Here is an 18,127-nt window from a genome sequence, read left to right on the forward strand (position 1 = left end):
TAAATTATAGAGACTTTTATATTATTAGTCAAAAAGTTACAATATTTTATTTCTTTTTCCAATTTTATGTTTTCTTTTTATAACTTGGAAAACAAAAGCAACAACAACTAAGGCCTCAAATAATGTTATCAGAGACATCTTCTGTTTTTCCTAATTCACCTTTAAGAATTATGTTAGCTGTGTTCTTGAAACTATCCTCCCTTTGAAATTTATGATAGACACCAAATGTTAACTGTTAGAACCATATATGATTCCCGCCTTTTATAGTGCAGTCAGTTTTAGAGGTAGATCTTAGATTTGAAGCCAGTTTAATTTTGGAAGGAGACACACACACACACACACACACACACACACACACTCACACACTCACACACACCTCTCTGACCCCCCCCCCCACTAGTTCGTTTTGGAGCGGTATTTATGGTGTCACACTTCATTTTCTTTCCTAGTGATGTCTTGTCAGCTTTTGTGTAGTTGGATCGGCTTTAAGACTTGGTTGGCTCATTGAATGGGTTGAGAGGTGTTTCTTTTTATAATCTGGAGGAATGTATGTATACAAGGGTGTTGTTATTTATTTCTGCAGTGCTTGAAATAATGTACCAATGAATACACATGAGCCCAGAGTTTTCTTACAGATTTAGCTACCTATACAGCTATAAGACTATAATTTTTTGGTTTCTTTTTTTAGTATTGGCGAATTATATGCTTCAGGGAATTGAAATTTTCATTTGAATTAGACTCTAACTGCATTGAAATAAAATTGTTTACAGTGTCCTCAGAATCCTTGTATTACCCATTTGTATTCCAGTTATGGTTGGCTCCCTTTCATTATTCAGTGTGTTCTCTCATTGTTTCACCCCCTCATCTGTCTTCTTTTCTAGGTTCCTAGGTATTCAGGAAGAGTCAGCCTTTTGCTCACTTTTTTTTTTTTTTTTTTTTTTTTGTATATGTGGTTTATTCTCATATCCTCTTTCTGAGTCTGATATATCAGTCCATACTTGCCTTGTAGCTGAGGGTGACCTTGTGCTTCTGAGCCTCCCGAAAGTATCTGGCAAAGCTGCGTAAGGGAGGAAGAGCTTGGTTTGGCTCCTGGTTGCAGGGCATGTAGTCACTGGAGGCAGAGAAGCCAGGGCAGCAGGAGCTCCAGTGGCTGTCCCATTGCGTGTGCAGCCAGGAAGCAGAGTGCTGAGGGCCTGCGCTCTGCTCACCTTCTCCTTTTTAGCCAGTCCAAGCCCTCAGTCCACAGAATGATACTGCCCATTTCTGAGATGTGTCTCACCACTCCTTAACCCAGTTTAGAAACTCCCTCATAGAAATGCCCAGAGGGTTTGTTCTCTTTTTAAACATATATAATATATGTGTGTATAATCGGTGTGCGTATACACATGCATGCATACACCCCCCCCCATCTTATAAAGCATTGCTACTACTACTGGCCTTTTGAGTATCTCACTGTGTGGTCCTGGCTGGCCTCCAAGTCACCTTGTAGCCCAGAGTGGCCTTGGCTTCCAGTTCTGGGATTACAGTTATGCATTCTTCACTCATCAGGCTGTCAGTCTTTTCTCTTTTCCAGTGTTTCTGTAGTTCTCAAATCTGTGCCCTTATTTTCCTTTTTGTAAATTTAGTTTTGTTCTGAAATGGCTTATCTTACCTGCTTTTTTCGATACTCTGAAAGATAGAAGATTCTAGTTACAGTGTTTTCCCCCTTATTACAATGATTCATGCTTTTGCTTTCTCCTTTTTCTTGTTGTTTTTGCTTCTTTGAAGTCAATTTGTCCTTTGTACTGACTTTGAGTTTCTTGTAGGATTTTATATTTAGTGGTTTGGTTATGATATACCTAGTTGCTTTTAAAAATTCTGCTTGAAGGCTGGAGAGATGGCCCAGCACCTAAGAACACTGGTTGCTCTTCCAGAGGACTCTGGTTCAAGACTCAGCATCCATATGATGGCTCACAACTGTCTGTAACACCAATCCCAGGGGATTTAATGCCTCTTGTGACTTCCACAGGCACTGTATGCACGTGGTATGCACTCATGCATACAGGCAAAGCACTCCCGCACATAAAATAAAAATCCCAAAATAAATTTTGGCTTGAGATTTGTCAAAATTCCTTGAGTTGGTAGCTTGATGGTTTTTACTAGTTTTAAAAGTTTTTCAGACATTATTTTTAAAATGCTGGTTTTGTTCCTTTCTCATCATTTACTCTCTTAAATCATCAATTTAGAAATATGAGAGTTTATATTATTTGGCATTTTTCCAGACAGAGTTTCTCTGTGTAGCCTTAGCTGCCCTTGGCTATCCTGGAACTCACAGAGATCCGCCTGCTTTTGCCGCCTAGTGCTGGAATTAAAGTCATATGACACCCTTCCAGCTTATTTGACATTCTGTTGTTGTGTGTTACATCTTCTCCTTTTTTGTGGACTTCAAGGTTGATGACTGTTTTCTAGTTAACTGTTTAGTCAGGGTCATTGTTAAACACATCTAGTGAATTGCTTTTTTAAAATTTTAGACAATATTCTGGATATCAGCCCTCTGTCAGATGTGGGGTTGGTGAAGATCTTTTCCCATTCTGTAGGCTGTCGCTTTGTCTTGTTGACCGTGTCCTTTGCTCTACAAAAGCTTCACAGTTTCAAGAGGTCCCATTGATTGATTGTTTCTGTCAGTATCTGAGCTACTGGTGTTTTATTTAGGAAGTGATCTCCTGTGCCAATGCATTCAATACTACTTCCTACTTCCTCTTCTATTAGGTTCAGAGTAATTGGATTTATGTTGAGGTCTTTGATCCATTTGGACTTAAGTTTTGTGCATGGCGACAGGGGACTGGACCCACCTTGATTGAATCTACCAGGCTGAGCTGAATTCCCAGGGGAATTCTTGCCCTGGAGGAGATGGGAATGGGGGGTGAATTGGAGGGAGGGGGCACAGGAGGAAGGAGGACAGGGGAATCCGTGGCTGCTGTGTAAAATTAAATTAAATTATAAAATATAATAAATTAAATAATAAATAAAATATAATAATATAATATAATATAATATAATATAATAAATATGTAATATTTATTATAATATATAATATATAATTATATAATAATATAAAAAATAAAATATAATAAAATAATAAAAATATAATAAATAAAATATAATTATAAAATATAAAAAAATTAAATTAAATTATAAAATTAAAAAAATAATAAAAAAATTTAAACAACTTTTTTGGTTTTCATTTTACATTTGTTTTCTTATTGCTCACACATGCTGTTCATGGTAATGTGTGGAGGTCAGAGAACAATGTTCAGGAGTTGGTTCTCTCCTTCCACCATGATTCTGGGATTGAAATCAGGTCTCGGGCATGGCAGCAAGCACCTTTACCTACTGAACCATCTCCGCAGCCCACATCTAATGAATCTGTAATTACAGATGTATTTCTTAGTCTTAGAGTGAGCGTTAGTGTCTCAGTACTCTAGTCCCTGTTGAAATCTTCACTTTTATCTATTTTTCTTTCATTTCATTGAACATATGAGTCATAAATATTTTAAGCAACTTAATAAAAAATTAAGCAAATGCTTCTTACCAGCTCGAGTATCTGTCTTTCCCTTGCTCGGCCCCAGGCAAGTAGCTGCCTGTGATCTAGTTCATCTTGGAAAAGCTCATGCTTCTCATTTCTCTAGAGTTTACCCTAGTTGCCTGCCCTGAGTCTTTTTATCTGATGCATTCTAGGAAAGTTTCAACTTTGTAGATTATCTGCCTTAGCAAACTCTTATAATTTTAATTACATTTATTGATTTATTATCTGTGTGTATGTACATATGTGCATGGGCACACATGCTGTAGCACATGCATGGAAGTTATGCCCTTCCACCATGTGAGTCTGGGAGCTAGAACTAAGTCACTGGGCTTGATGGTAAGTGCTTTTACCCAGGAAGTCATCTTAATGGTCCTTTCTCTGCCATTTCCTGTTGGGCGGAACTGATGCTGCTTACAGATTCCTCTATCTGGGGCAGACTCTACAGATTGAATATACTGCCTCTTTCTTTTCGATAATTTAAAAATCTAAATTAGATGAGAGTTTACCTTGACTTTTTTTTTTAAGTTTGCCTCCTAATTTTTTATATTGGATATCATGTAATATAGTTGGGGAATTTTGAATAAATCTTGTTTTTGTTATGTTTTACTTTTTTCTAAACTGAGTTAGTATTTTCCCTTGCACTTGGACCCCGTGCGGCTTGGTTATAACGGTAGTGTTACTACTTGTTCTCTTGGGCTCAGTTCTAAGACATGGCTTTCTTGGAGTCTCAGTCGAGAGAGTAGAGCACCTAGAGGTGCCCATCTTGTCCCTTGGCTCTTCAGCTCTCCACTGGTTTCCTTTCTCTGATTTTGAATGGCTTTGTTGGCATCTTTGAGTACATAGCTGTTAATTTAGTGATTTGAGGGGACTTTCCAGGGGACTTGTGGGTCAGTGGTCTTGAGTGTGTTTGAACATGGTGTATTACCTAGAGTCTGAGCAGCAGCTCCAGGCCTCATGCCGGTGCAGTAAGCAGTTAACCGACCCCACTGCAGCTTCCCAGCCCCGTTCCGAAGGTGTGCTAATGCTTAGCGCAGTTCTATAGACACTATTTCAGAGTCAGTGATTGTCAAGGTTCATGTTATACTGAATAGATGTAATCAGGCCTTGTATAATCATTACTATAGTTATTTTCTGGAGTAGGAAGCAGGTGTTTGGTGTATCAGGGTAGATCGCTGGAAGCCAGTGTAGAAATTAAGAATCACCACTAGCCACTCAAGTTCTTTGAGTTAAACTTAAAATCAGAAGATACTTTTTCTGTCTTTTAGATAGTGTTCATTGAAACAGTGTTTGTTGAAATGGAAATTGATAACAAAAGTCTCTCATGTTTCTTTCTCTAGGAAGATGAAGTCCTCAATACAGTCTGAAGAGGATGATTTTGTTCCAGAACTACATAGAAATGTTCACCCCCGAGAGAGGCCCGATTGGGAAGAAACACTTAGTGCGATGGTAAATCAGTTTCATACGTATGTGTATAGTATATGTAAGTAAAGGTGACTGAAGGATTACTCACAGCAAACAGTACAGTATGTTTTGTTGCTTTGTATGTTTATTTAGTAGCTATTTCCAGGTATTGTTTTAGATGCTGTAGGTAGAGAGGTAGAATACAATGTGAAATAGCCATTGCTGGCTGTATGAGAAGGCTACAGACGGCCTTTGTGAGAAGGTGAAATATGAGCAGACAGCGAAGAATGTAAAGGAGCAATGGTATGTTTATCTGGGAACACATTAGGTAATGGAAGAACAAGTTCAATAAAGGCTATGTCATAGAATGAAAAAGAAAGCCGGAAGAAACACAGATAATGTGGCTCAAATGAAATCGGCTGGTGGAAGAATATGGGACAAGTCAGAAGTGTTTTGGGGGTAGAGAATAGATCATGTGCTTTCATGTGATCTATTGACAAGGGCTTGGACTTTGTATGCTGAGTAAGGTTGGAAACCACAGAAGACCTTATGGCTGAGGAGTGACAGGATCTGTCGTGACTTTTAAAGGAAGTCCAGATTGCTAGTAAGTATTAAGAGGCAAAAGAGGAATTCAAGAGACCAGTGCGGGGGTGCTCCTGTAAGCCAGGACACCAGTGAGGGAGTGCTCCATTAAAGCTGGAGACCAGTAGAGTGCTCCAGTAAGCCAAGAGACACGTACGTGTGTGTGTGTGTGTGTGTGTGTGTGTGTGTTACTACAATAAGCCAGAAGTGGTGATGTTCTGACCCAGGATAGTAAGAGATACAGTGAGAACTCGTTAGAGTCTGGATATAGTTTTATAGATTAAAAGGAATGATTTTTACTGATGACTGAGCAAAGAGTGTGAACTAGAGATGCCAAGGATGACTTCATGCTTTTGAACTTATTAACCTGAAAAATGGAGTTTACTGAGTTGCTGGGAAACCAGTTTTATTTGAGAAATAAGTACAAAAATCATCACTGTAATTTTCCTGAAAGCTTGTTTCAGCTACTCATTTTATTTATATTAAAAAAAAATGTAATTTGGGTTTATCAGTAAAAGTTATGCAACTTTTATAAGCTATAATAACTGTTTTCAATTGTAGTTCAAAGTTAATATTCCCTGTCATAAAAATGTAGTGTAAATGTTCATCTATCAGTGTTGCTCTATGAGATTCACAAATTTCAGTTTGTAAAAGGTCTCGTCATTCAGATAGGTTTGCAGGTATTGATATCAAGTTGCAAGCATAGTCATCTTTTTAACTGGGGATTGGAAACCTAGGGCATTGTGCATGCCAGGCAAATGCTCTACCATTAAACTCTATCCTGAGCTCCAAGCATATAATCTTAAATGACCAAATTTTGCTACTTGCATTTATAGAGTTAATAGACTTTTCTTATTTATATTTGCCTTTTAGTAACTCATTGTGCTCTGTATTAACTACTTCTCATTGAGACGTAGTTGGAAGCACCTCACTACACAGTTAAATGACATTTATAATATGGAGCTCACTTTGCACATGCATTGTGGTCTGAGCAACACTGCCCTGAGCCTGTAGTTTGAGTTTGAAAATTGTTTTCATTGCAAACTTGCACAGGACAGAAAATCTCCCTTCTTAAGATTGATAGCTTGGGAAGTATACACAGTGGCATGTGACTCCATGTGGCTCTAGGACTACCAGCCATTCAAATGACTTTGTAAACTATGCTTTGCTTTGTAATTTTAGGTTAAGTTGCTTTCAAAATACCAATTCTGTCACAAACCTAAGTTACCAAAGCATTTAATGTTCAGTAATAGAAGCTGAAATATGTCCAACCAAGCCTTTTTCTGCTAGGCATGTATTTCTGTCCAAATCAGTTATAATCTAATCCTAGTAAATTCTACTCTGGGTTGTACTAAATCAATGCTCATTTAAGTTATTTGTGAGCATTCTGTCCTGTAGATGTGCCGCACGTATCTCTCATAGGGGCCAAGGCTTCTTATCCTCCAATCTCAGTAGAATGTGAGCCTTATTGGTTGCACTTAGCCATTCACCAAAAACAGAGGAACATTATTTGTTTAGTTTTTTCTTTTTCCTTCAGACAAACTACTGATATTGTCTCAACTGTTCAAACAACTCTTTTCCCTAAATGGAATTAAGCCAGTTTGTATTTTCTGGGTGGATGTCTTGGGCTGCTACAGTCAATCATAATTGAGTTGTCTCCATCAATAATCAGCTTTCCTTGTTCAGCTAACAGATATGCTACTTAGAAAAACTACTTAAGTTACAATTTTGTAATTTTGTGAAGAAAATCTAGATGGTGATATATCTATTCTGCAATGTTTTGTTTTTTGATTTTTCAGAGACTTGTCCTCCTGTAAGTTGAGAATGTATAATGCATAGCTTAATAATATTGATTTGTTTTTAGTTCACCATGTAATATTTTGCTGTCTAATTTGATTAAAAAATAATTGTCCAGCCGGGCGGTGGTGGCGCACGCCTTTAATCCCAGCACTTGGGAGGCAGAGGCAGGCGGATCTCTGTGAGTTCGAGGCCAGCCTGGGCTACCAAGTGAGTTCCAGGAAAGGCGCAAAGCTACATAGAGAAACCCTGTCTCAAAAAACCAAAAAATAAAATAAAATAAAATAAAATAAAATAAAAAAATAATTGTCCCTATTCTGTTCCTTTACTGTATGACACTCAAAATTCACTTGTCTTAGTTTTAAAATTTTATTCATTATTATTACTACTGTGTGTGTGTGTGTGTGTGTGTGTGTGTGTGTGTGTGTTACACATGCCAAAGATGTATGTGGAAGTCAGAATCTAATTGTGGAAGTTGGTTCTTTCCTTCTACTGTGGTATTGGTTACAGGGATCAAACTAAGGCTGTCAGGGAGGTTTTTATTTTTGGGCAGCAAGTACCTTTACCTGCTGAGCTGTTTTGCCAGTCCCTGTTATGAGATTTTTGTGACTTTTTTGTTTCTTCTGAAATTAGACTGCATGGCTCTTTGAGCATGAACTTTGTAGATGACAATTCCGTATTGTAATGTCAGAAGGCTGGATCAGCCTGTCAGATGAGGGCTTTCCCAAGCCTTCTGGAGATAAGTTATTCTTTAAATCTCAGTGTGCTGCCTATTCCTGTACTGTAGTAGTGATCTCAGTGTGACTGTAATCACTTGTGGACATATCTGTCCTTCTCCTATCTTTTTGAGGAAGGGTAGGGATCACATTTGTTTTAAAAGAGGATATAATCATGACCTTTCCAAAAAAATATAGATTGAACACATCAAGATATATTTAACTCAGTTAAGGAATCCTTTAAGGGTGATATTAGTTAGAGGAACAGAACTGTCAGAACAGATACATAATAAAAAGGAATTTCTTTATCAGCAGGGCATACACAGTTCTGTCAAGGTAGTGCAGTGTGCTGTCTTCACATTGGAGAGGCTGAGAACTGGTGGTTTCTCAGTTCACAAGGCTGAGTGCTGTACTTGCCAGTCCCAGTGTGGCCTGAAGGTTTGGGAGATTTCTAGAGAGTCACTGGTCTCCTGTCCAAGTTGGAAATTCAGATGTGGTAAAGAATGGCATTGGTAGTAGCAGTGAGGGGAGAGATGAACTCCTGAACTGGTTAGATGAACTTGACAGTGAGACTTGAATGCTAGTATGCAAAAAGCAAAAGTTTGTCTCTTGGACCCCCTTACATCTGTGCCACCATTGGAGGGTTCCACCCACATTTGGAGTGGGTTTTCCACATCAGTTAATCTAATCAAGAAAACACCTCACAGATGTGCCCAGAGGTTTGCCTTTCAGTTGATTTTAGATCTCATCAAATTGACATATTAACTATCAGATGTTAAATTGCTCCAGAAATCCAAAACATCTTCATCCACAGACCCATGACTCTAAAACACATGCAACTGGATGCAAGTTATTTCATCCCAGTGGATATGATTTGTATCTCCTATTTGAAGTGTTCTCAGTTTTCTCTAAATTAACTTCCATCTTTACCAAGTTTAAAATAGTTAAAAAATTTTTTTTAACCATAACTAATTCAAGTAATTTCTGGAAGGCACCAACATTCCTTTGAAAATATATTTAGTAATTTGTTTGGCCATTAATGTCTTTCATAATTCTTCCTTATAGTCTTATAACTTTCAGTAAATCTACATTTAATTTGTAAATAGAAAGGCAGCATTACTTTTTGTAGTGCTCCCTTCTCTCTGTATTGTGTACATGCAATATGCACACAAATTACTAAATTCTGTCTGTAGAATGCTAACTAATTTATCTAAGTACACATGGGAATCACTTTTTTTTGAGACAGGGCTTCTTTGTCTCACCCAGGCTGTCCAATAACTTGATCTGTAGACCAGCCTGGTCTTGACCTCGGAGATCTGGCTGCCTCTGCCTCGAATGTGCTGGGATTAAAGGTGCACACCACCACACCCATCTTGAAATTACTTTTTATATCACATGTATCAGCTCTTTGTTATAATCTTATTTTGTACTCTTAATTTTGTCACGTTCCTTGAGGGCATGCTATAATCTTTCCATTAAAAACATCACATTCAATAAATCAAATTTCTGAATTACAAAAGTGTACAGGGAATGTGGGGAGTGTAGTTTAGTTGGTAAAGCCTGTGTCTTTACCAGCTAGTTGGTCTAGCATGTGTCAAGCCCCAAGCTTGATTACCAGGACCACATAAAACCAGGTGTAGAGATTCACGCTTGTAGTTCCAGAATTCTCAAGGTGGAGGCAAAAGGATCAGAAGTTCAAGGTCCTTTCAGCAGTGTAGCAAGTTAGAGGCCAGCCTGAAGTACACAAGACCCAGTGTCAAAAAAGAAAACGGGGGCTGGAGCGTTGGCTCAGTGGTTAAGAGCACTTGTTCTTTCAGATGATCTGAGTTGGGTACCAGCACCCACATAGTAACTCCAGTTCCAGGGGATCTTAAACTTCCTTTGAACCTCAGAGGGCATCAGGGATGTACATCGTGGATAGGCACACTAAAGGCAAAACACTCCTACACTCAAGAATAAAGAAATCTAAAAATGTAAAACAAAAAGAAAAACAAAGTACAGGGATGAAGTTTGAGCCAGTATTTTACTAACCAGTCTCTAGAAATCCATGTTAATTTTACATAGTGACTGAAAATGAAGTTTGCACTGTTTTCTCTCAGTAACTACTCAAATGAAATACCAGTTTTAGAAAAATTTATTAAGAGAAACTTTTCTAAATTTTCCCCTAAAAACAGCTCTACTTAATTAGTTTTTGAGTTAATGAAAAAAATTAATGGGCTTAAATGTTGATTTGTATGGTACAATGAGAAAATTACCTTTTCATTGACATTTAATGAGATCCAGAAATTTATGAACTGTTAAATTTAAAGGATTTTATAGAGAGACAATTTTAAAATAAAAGTAATAATAGTAAACCCCTAAATTAGTGCTCTGCTTCCTATATGATTAGCTACTCTCCACAGATTGCTAACAAAAGTCTTTGTTTTAAAGATTCCAACCCAGAGGCTGGGGTGATAACTCTCTTGATGAAAAGTACTTGCCACACAATCATGAGGATCTGTGTGTGGATTCATGCATCCACATAAAAATCTGGGTGCAATCAAGCTTGTTTGTAATCCCTGTTGCTGAGGCCTCTGCAGCTGGGTCCTGGAGACCTGACTGGGAGCACAGGAAAGCAGGCCATCTAGATTCAGAGAGCTGTATGCTTCAGGTGGATGTGCACCAGTAGACCTGATATTCAGCATTGTGTCATAGTGTGGTAACCAGTGAGTGGTTGGGTCAGCTAATCTTGGTAGGGGCTCTGCAGGGGAGCATTGTCATCCCGGAAGAAGAAGACGCTGCAGTGGGAGCTAAAGCCTTTCCTCTACAGTCGTCCTCTGACCAGAGGAACACATTGGCGTTCTTGACCTGGGCATGCTCATATCAACAGTGTACATACACCCAGAACTTCATCTGCTCTCCACACCCAGCACATGGGAGGCAGAAAAAGGAGGATCCCTGTGGTTTGATGGATGGGTGAGCTCTGGGTGCAGTGAGAGATCTTGTCTCAAAGAAGATAAGGTGGAGAGCAGTTGAGGAAGACCTCTGAGGTTATTTATCCTCTGGCCTCTACAGGTGTGTACAGGTGTACCTGCACACGTGTGCACATACACATGCATGCAACCCTTCTTACAAAATGAAAGCTCTAATCTAGACACAGTGCCTGTAGTCTCAGCGAGGAGACTGAGTTGGGAAGTTTGCTTGAGTCTAGGATTTGGGGATCAGCCTAGGCAACATAGTTAAGACCCTACTCTCACTTCTTAAAACAGGACAAAACTGTGAACTAAACAAAAAGAAAGATAATAAATATAGAACTTTTATAAATTACTAAAAAATTAACGTTGAGTTTTTTTTTTAGTAATTGCATATTAGAGTCTTTTAAACACTAACATAAAACAGTAGTATGTGTGTGGTGGAGTTTTGTGGGTTTTTTTTGCCAATTTTGGACTGAAAGCACCCTGACCATCACACTTGTGATCCTCCATTCATTCTGGTGGTGTCACGTTAGGATTTTTTTATTCATTTTCTGTTCATTATTAGAAATACCCAAACCAAACACCGTGTGACATGTGTATGTGTGTAAGCATTTGTATTTTAAAAACATCGATGCCCTTGGGAATTGAATGCTGCTGAGATTTAATAGTGCAGCTTGCAGCATGCCAAACAGCAGCGTGAGTTGATGAGCGTGCTGATTTAATGGTTTGTGTTGGGAACATTTTTTCACTTCATTTTACTTTTTAGTCATTAAAATTAGGATGTGGTTAGCACTTGGCTAAAAGCAGGTCAGTTCACGTTGAAGCAAATAAAATTATTGGTAACAAAATAAATGGCCAGTCTATAAATACCTCTGTTAACAGCTACAGCACATTGAAAACAAGATAAAATTTCATTTTTCTAGAATATCATAGTTTTAAAATTAAGGAAAACAGTCAGTGTTTAGTATCGCCAACCCTGCATATGGGAGCTGCTTCCCCTCCATCACTTAAAGACACACAGCACACACTCCCACAGGCTTTCTCGGCTATTCATAAAGGTTCCACCTTCAAGCATGCTTCCTTCCCACTGTAAACGTTGGCATCCACAACCCCGTGCTTTTCCTTATGCTTGTGTTACCTCCTAGTTCTTCACTGTCATTTCAGTGCACCTGACCTTTTTGTCCCCGTGTCTGACCCCTGAGAGCATTCATTCCATGTGGAGGCCCACAACAGTTTCCTAGTGAGATCTGAGCTTGCTTTACCCAGCAGGGCTGCATTAGAGGACTGCTTGACCATGTGCATGGTTTCTAGGTGATGGGGAGGGTCTGCACTTGGCTGAGCTAGGGGGAGGTCTTTTGCTCCACCCCTTGGCATTCCTATAAATAGCCCTTTAGAAGAGACAGAAGGGGCCGGTGGATTAGGATCCAGGCCCTCCCGAGGTTATCCTGTGTTTCTGTTTCCCTCCTCTCTATCCTTCTATCTAAATCTCTTATCCCTCTCTCCTCAAGAGTGCCCTGGGGTAAAATGGGAGCCGGTCTCCCAGTTGGCCTTTCACAGTTCCTCCACTTAAAATCTTTTGAACATCATGAACAACAGATTTTTCATATATATCATCTTTGGGACTCCTTGCAAGAACCTTCCCTTTTCCAGTTTTATGGTTTATGTTGACACATTGACTTTATTTTATCATCCATGTCCAAAACCTTGTCTTGTTATGAACTGGATAATTTAAAGTCCTTTCCCTACTTGATTCACATTGACTCCTACACAGTTTCAAGTGTGCTGAGCTGTAGCTCACACTTTGGACTAAATCCTTCTACACCATCTACACCATCAGACATATTCCTCCATCATTTTGTTGCCATTATTGTAGGATTTTGATATTTATTTTATGTTTAGTATTAGAAATACCAAAAGTGAGTTCTAGAAGACAAATACACATACTGCCTGTATGCACCTGCCCCTGTGCGCACCTGTCCTTGTGTGCCCCTGTGTGTGTGTGTGTGTGTGTGTGTGTGTGTGTGTGTGTGTGTGTGTGTGTGTGTGTGTGTTTTGGTTTTTCCAGACAGGGTTTCTTTGTGTAGCCCTAGCTGTCTTGAAACCAGCTCTGTAGACCAGGCTGGCCTTGAACTCATGGAGATCTGCCTGCCTCTGCTTCCCCACTGCTGCAGTTAAAGATATGTGCCACCGCTGCCTGGCTTCCCATTTCTTAGTCTGCTCCAATTTTCTCTATATTACTTACAAATACTGAAAATTTATGTGATTATTTTCTCTCCCATTGCACTGTGAGCTGTGTGAGTGGAGCCTCCAGTTGTGGCTAGTTACTGCTTTCTTCCCTGTGCCAGGCATAGTGAGTTTTCAGTAAATATTTGTTTCGTAAATGGAATGATCATTATTTATGCAAACGAAATGGCCCTTTCCCTTAAAACACCGAACTTTCTTTCTCCTGTATCTTACCTTTTGGACATTGTGCAGGTTAGTTTTTGTCAGCTCGACACAAGAAAGTAGAGTTTGTCTGTGGGAAGTCCCTCTGGAAGAGGAAACCTCAGTTGATGAGCTGTCTTGAGCTGATGGCCTGTGGGTGTATCTATGGGGCATTTTCTTAATTGCTCATTGACATGTGAGGACCCAGCTCACTGTGGCTGGTGCTGTCCCCAGGCAGGTATGCCTGGGCTGTATCAGAAAGGACAAGCCTGAGGAAACAAGCCAGCAAGCCACATTCCCCAGGTTCCTGCTTTTGAGCTTCTGCTTGGGCTTCTTTCGGTGATAAACTGTAACCTGTAAGAAGAAATAAACCCTCTCCTTCCCAAGTTGGTTTTACCACAGTGACACACAGCAAAACAGAACAGGCATTAATATAATTTTCTTCTTCACTGTTTTCTGTTTTTTCCCCCTCTTTCCTTTTTAAACAAAAGTGAGACTTACTGGTACTTTTTTCAGGCTATCCCAACAGCTCTTTGTACTTGGGCTATTTTCCGTTGTATGGTTTCCCTTTCCTAGGAGAGCAGACTTGGATAGAAGAGCTGGATTATGCCTTTAGAGTAATTTTGATGAAGAGGTGATTTCAGTGTGTGTGTGTGTGTGTGTGTGTGTGTGTGTGTGTGTGTGTGTGTGTAATGTAGAATATATAATTTGTTGTGGAATTGATCACTATTATTTTTTTAGTAGCATTGAAGAAAAATCATTTCCTTTAACAGAGTATCTTGGGCTGGGAAGATGGCTTAGTGGGTAAATTGCTTGCAGCTCAAACATGAGGTAAGATACCCAGGGTTCATTCACATTAATGCCTGATGTGATGCCTGTAACTCCTGCACTAACATCACTAACACGGGCTAAAGACAGGCAGAGCAGTGGAACTGGGAGTCTTGATGCCCCGTCTGTTGAGCAGAAGCAGTGTTCTCCAGGTTCACTGAGAGACCCTGTCTCAAAAAAAAAGTGGAGAGCAATTTCAGATGTCACCAGCTTAACCTTTGGCCCCCACGTATATGCACACACAAGTGAGAGCATTATATTATAATATACTTGTGTGCACACATCTCCACCCAGATAAAGTACCTGTAAAGGTGATAGTATATTGTTCTTACATTTTCCTACAACATTTTATAAAATGCGTGATAAAATTATATGTATTATTGGGCCAAGTATAACCTGAAGAGGCAGAAGTACTTTAAACAACTATGGCAGTGGAGTGATATAAAAGAGATGGAGAAGATGAAGCTCAGTTATAGAAAAGCATAAGTTTGCTAATATGTAAATGTGCTAATTTAGGTTGATTAACCAGCTGTTGCCTAGCAGAGGAGTTGTGATAATTATCTTAATGGTGCTTGCTAATAATTTTTCCAAATTGTTTTAAACGTTGCCTTTGAATAATTTCCCCTGCTGTTAATTGGTTCTCTGAGATGTTTCTAGTAGAAGTGAACCTTAAGGCAGCTCTTAAGGCAAAGCAGCTTGTTTCACCAACGTTTCTGGTTATCGTGGTTACTGTTTTGCTCTGGTCTTCTCATCTTTTTGTTTTTAGTCAGAAATAGATAACCGAACTGAAGCAGCAAATATTTTACTCACGGCTGTTTGTGTGGCTTAGAAATCACGCAGGGACTTAAATCTGCTTGCAGCCTTCTTTGATTCCTGTTTCTGGTTTTCAGTACTTGTCTGTTTATAATGCTAGGTAACTTAATTGGCTCGTGTGTTGCTGGGCCCAGTCTGTGGTGTCTAGACATTAAAAAATTAAAATACCTGTTACCATTATTTATCTCACAGATTCCCAGCTCCTCCCTCCCTCCCTCCCTCCCTCCCTCCCTCCCTCCCTCCCTCCCTCCCTCCTTTACGCCAGTCTGACCTCAAACTCAGAGATCCTCCTGCCTCTCCTTCCTAAATGCTGGGATTAAAAGTCTGTAATACTGTCCGGCTAGATTTTCTTGTTAATGAACTTGTTAGTTCTTGATGGTAAGTAAGTTGTTATCAAATGTGATGCAGCTCAGTAATGCTAAACAGACTTTTAGGAGAGAACTATAGGCAACATTCAGAGATTTAGTGTGTGTGTGTCTTTTATGTAATTGTGACTGGGTTTTTTTTTGAGACTTTCACATGAACTCATGGTACTCAGACTTAAAGTCTGTTTCCTTTAGACTATATGGGGGTAATTTTCCTGGAGGATATAAAATTATGAAGTCTCTTAAATAAGTGAAGAAAATTGTTATTGTTGTATTGTTTTTTAAAATATGTATATTTTGAGTCCAAGTTGTTCTGAAAATATTCAGAAAGGTTCCAAATTAATCTTTTGTGACATATTTATCCTTTAAAGGTGCATCATTTTAATGATGGTGTCACTTATACTCTAAGTTTAATATGTTTATTTTTCTAAGGTATTGGAATGATTATTAGATTTTTTTCCTTATTATGTCTTGTTCCTTTGTCAGAAATGGGACAATATTTTCAAAGGAATCTTTAAACATATATCATTTCAGAGATACCTTACATAGGTTCCTGTTGTCTTTTCTTGATAGCATAAATTTTATATTAAAATCTCATTCACCTAGTCGATTATATAGATACATGTAATACTTTATGGGATTTTTTTGGGGGGGATTTTTTTCTTTTTGGGACAGTGAATTAGTTACTTTGTTGCTGTGATTAAACACCATAATTCTTTATGGTTCTGGAGAGTGAGTTCATAATGACAAGGAAGGCATGGTGGCAGGCAGCTAGAACAGGAAGCTGGCTGATCACATTTTATCACATCTGGGGGGTCTGTGGGGATTCCAGCTCCGACCTGCTCCTACCTTTTCAAGGGTTCTTAGGTAGAGGAGAGAGGAGTGGGGAAATATCAGATAGAAAGAGAGACCTAGCCCATGAGAAGGATAGAAACACAGGATAGCTTCGGGAGGGCCCTGGATCAATATCCAGTCACCTAGTCCTTTATTCAAAAGGGCTTTTTATAACATGCCAAGGAGAGAGTCAAAAGACCTCCCCCTTGCAAGATCAAAGCACACCGTGCAGCCAAGTGTAGACCCTTCCAAACACCTGGTAAACACTTTCGTGACCAAATCATCCATTAGGCAGCCCTGCTGAGTAAAGCAAGCTCAGATTCTCTGACCCTGAGTAATTTGGGCTTCCATACACATTCAAGTCGGAAACTGAGAGTGAAATGGAGGTGGGACAAGCCTGCCCTAAGTGACCTATTTCCTCTAGCAGTGCCCTGCCCCCAAAAGGTTCTACAGCCTCCCTAAACTGATCCACCAATTTGGGGCCACATGTTTAAATGCCTGAATGTATGGGGTTATTACTCATTCATATCACTACAGGCTCTCTATCTTATGATCCTTATGGCTCAGCTTCCTAAATCCCCCTGTCTTAGTTAGGATTACTATTGCTGTGATGAAACATCATGACCAAAAGCAACTTGGAGAGGAGAGGGTTTATTTCACTCACAGTTCCAATTAACAGTTCATCACCAAAGGAAGTCAGGACAGGAACTCAAGCAGGGCAGGAACCAAGATCCAGGAGCTGATGCAGAGGCCATGGAGGGGTGCTGCTTACTGTTTGCTCATCCTGGCTTGCTCAGTCTCCTTTCTTATGGAACCCAGGACCATCAGCCCAGGGATGGCACCACCCACAATGGGCTGAGCCTTCCCCATTCATCACTAATTAGGAAAATGATCTACGGCTTGCCTGCAGCCCAATATTATGGGGAGGCGTTTTCTCAATCAGGGTTCCTTATCTCCAATGACTGCAGCTTGTTCAGGTTGACACAGAATTAGCCAGCATAGTCCCCGTGGCCGGTTAGATGGGCACAGCTCTGTCACAGAGACAACTGTCATAATTTTGTTTACTGTTTTGAGCAGTTCAAGATGTAAAGGATTTTCCCCTTTATCACTCTATTGTAGGCAGAATTTTTTTTTTTTTTTTTTTTTTTTTTTTTTTTTTTTTGGTTTTTCGAGACAGGGTTTCTCTGTGTAGATTTGCGCCTTTCCTGGAACTCACTTGGTAGCCCAGGCTGGCCTCGAACTCACAGAGATCCGCCTGCCTCTGCCTCCCGAGTGCTGGGATTAAAGGCGTGCACCACCACTGCCCGGCGTAGGCAGAATTTTTTAAAAAATCATTATCTAGAAATAATATTTGTGACATTAGTTTAAAAGTGGCTGTGCTTTCCTTCAGGTGCTAAATACAAGAAATAAAGCTGATGTAAAACACTGAATCTTAAGAGAGTAAAAGTGGAACATGGCAACATGTGACCAGATTTTTAAACTTATTTTCAGATAGTTTTATCACAAGCTTAGGGCCTGAAAATAGTAGGCATTTATTATTTCTCGTTCTGGATGTTGGGCAGGTGGAATGTTTTCTACTTTGGGTCTCATAACACAGAAAGCAGTACCCACTGCACTGAGCTCTCTTCCGGAGATGCTGTGGAGCAGTCAGCTTCCTGCCTCATCCAGGTGGTGGGCAGAAGGTAGTTCCTTGTGGTCCTAGGTCCGAGGTCCATGTTTCCTTCCTGGCTGTCAGAGATGATCCTATCTCTGCTCTTTTAAGCGACCCGAATTACTTTTACATGGCCCTTTCACCCTTCAAAGCTAGCAGTAGTCTTCTTTGACTTTCTTTTCTGTTACCAGCTTGAG

At 39.6% G+C, this 18,127-nt stretch overlaps 1 protein-coding gene across 9 annotated transcripts in view; it reads left to right on the forward strand.

Annotated features, from left to right (window-relative positions):
* Arhgap32 (Rho GTPase activating protein 32) overlaps nt 1–18,127 on the forward strand; it is a 246,672-nt gene that overhangs the window by 101,921 nt on the left and 126,624 nt on the right. For all 9 annotated transcript variants that reach the window (XM_076575941.1, XM_076575942.1, XM_076575940.1 and 6 more), the window contains exon 2: nt 4,903–5,011. In XM_076575941.1, the coding sequence (XP_076432056.1) occupies nt 4,903–5,011 (109 nt within the window). The remainder of the gene's footprint in view (nt 1–4,902; nt 5,012–18,127) is intronic.

This window comes from Peromyscus maniculatus, chromosome 7 (assembly GCF_049852395.1).
Source record: "Peromyscus maniculatus bairdii isolate BWxNUB_F1_BW_parent chromosome 7, HU_Pman_BW_mat_3.1, whole genome shotgun sequence".
NCBI classification, from domain to species: domain Eukaryota; kingdom Metazoa; phylum Chordata; class Mammalia; order Rodentia; family Cricetidae; genus Peromyscus; species Peromyscus maniculatus.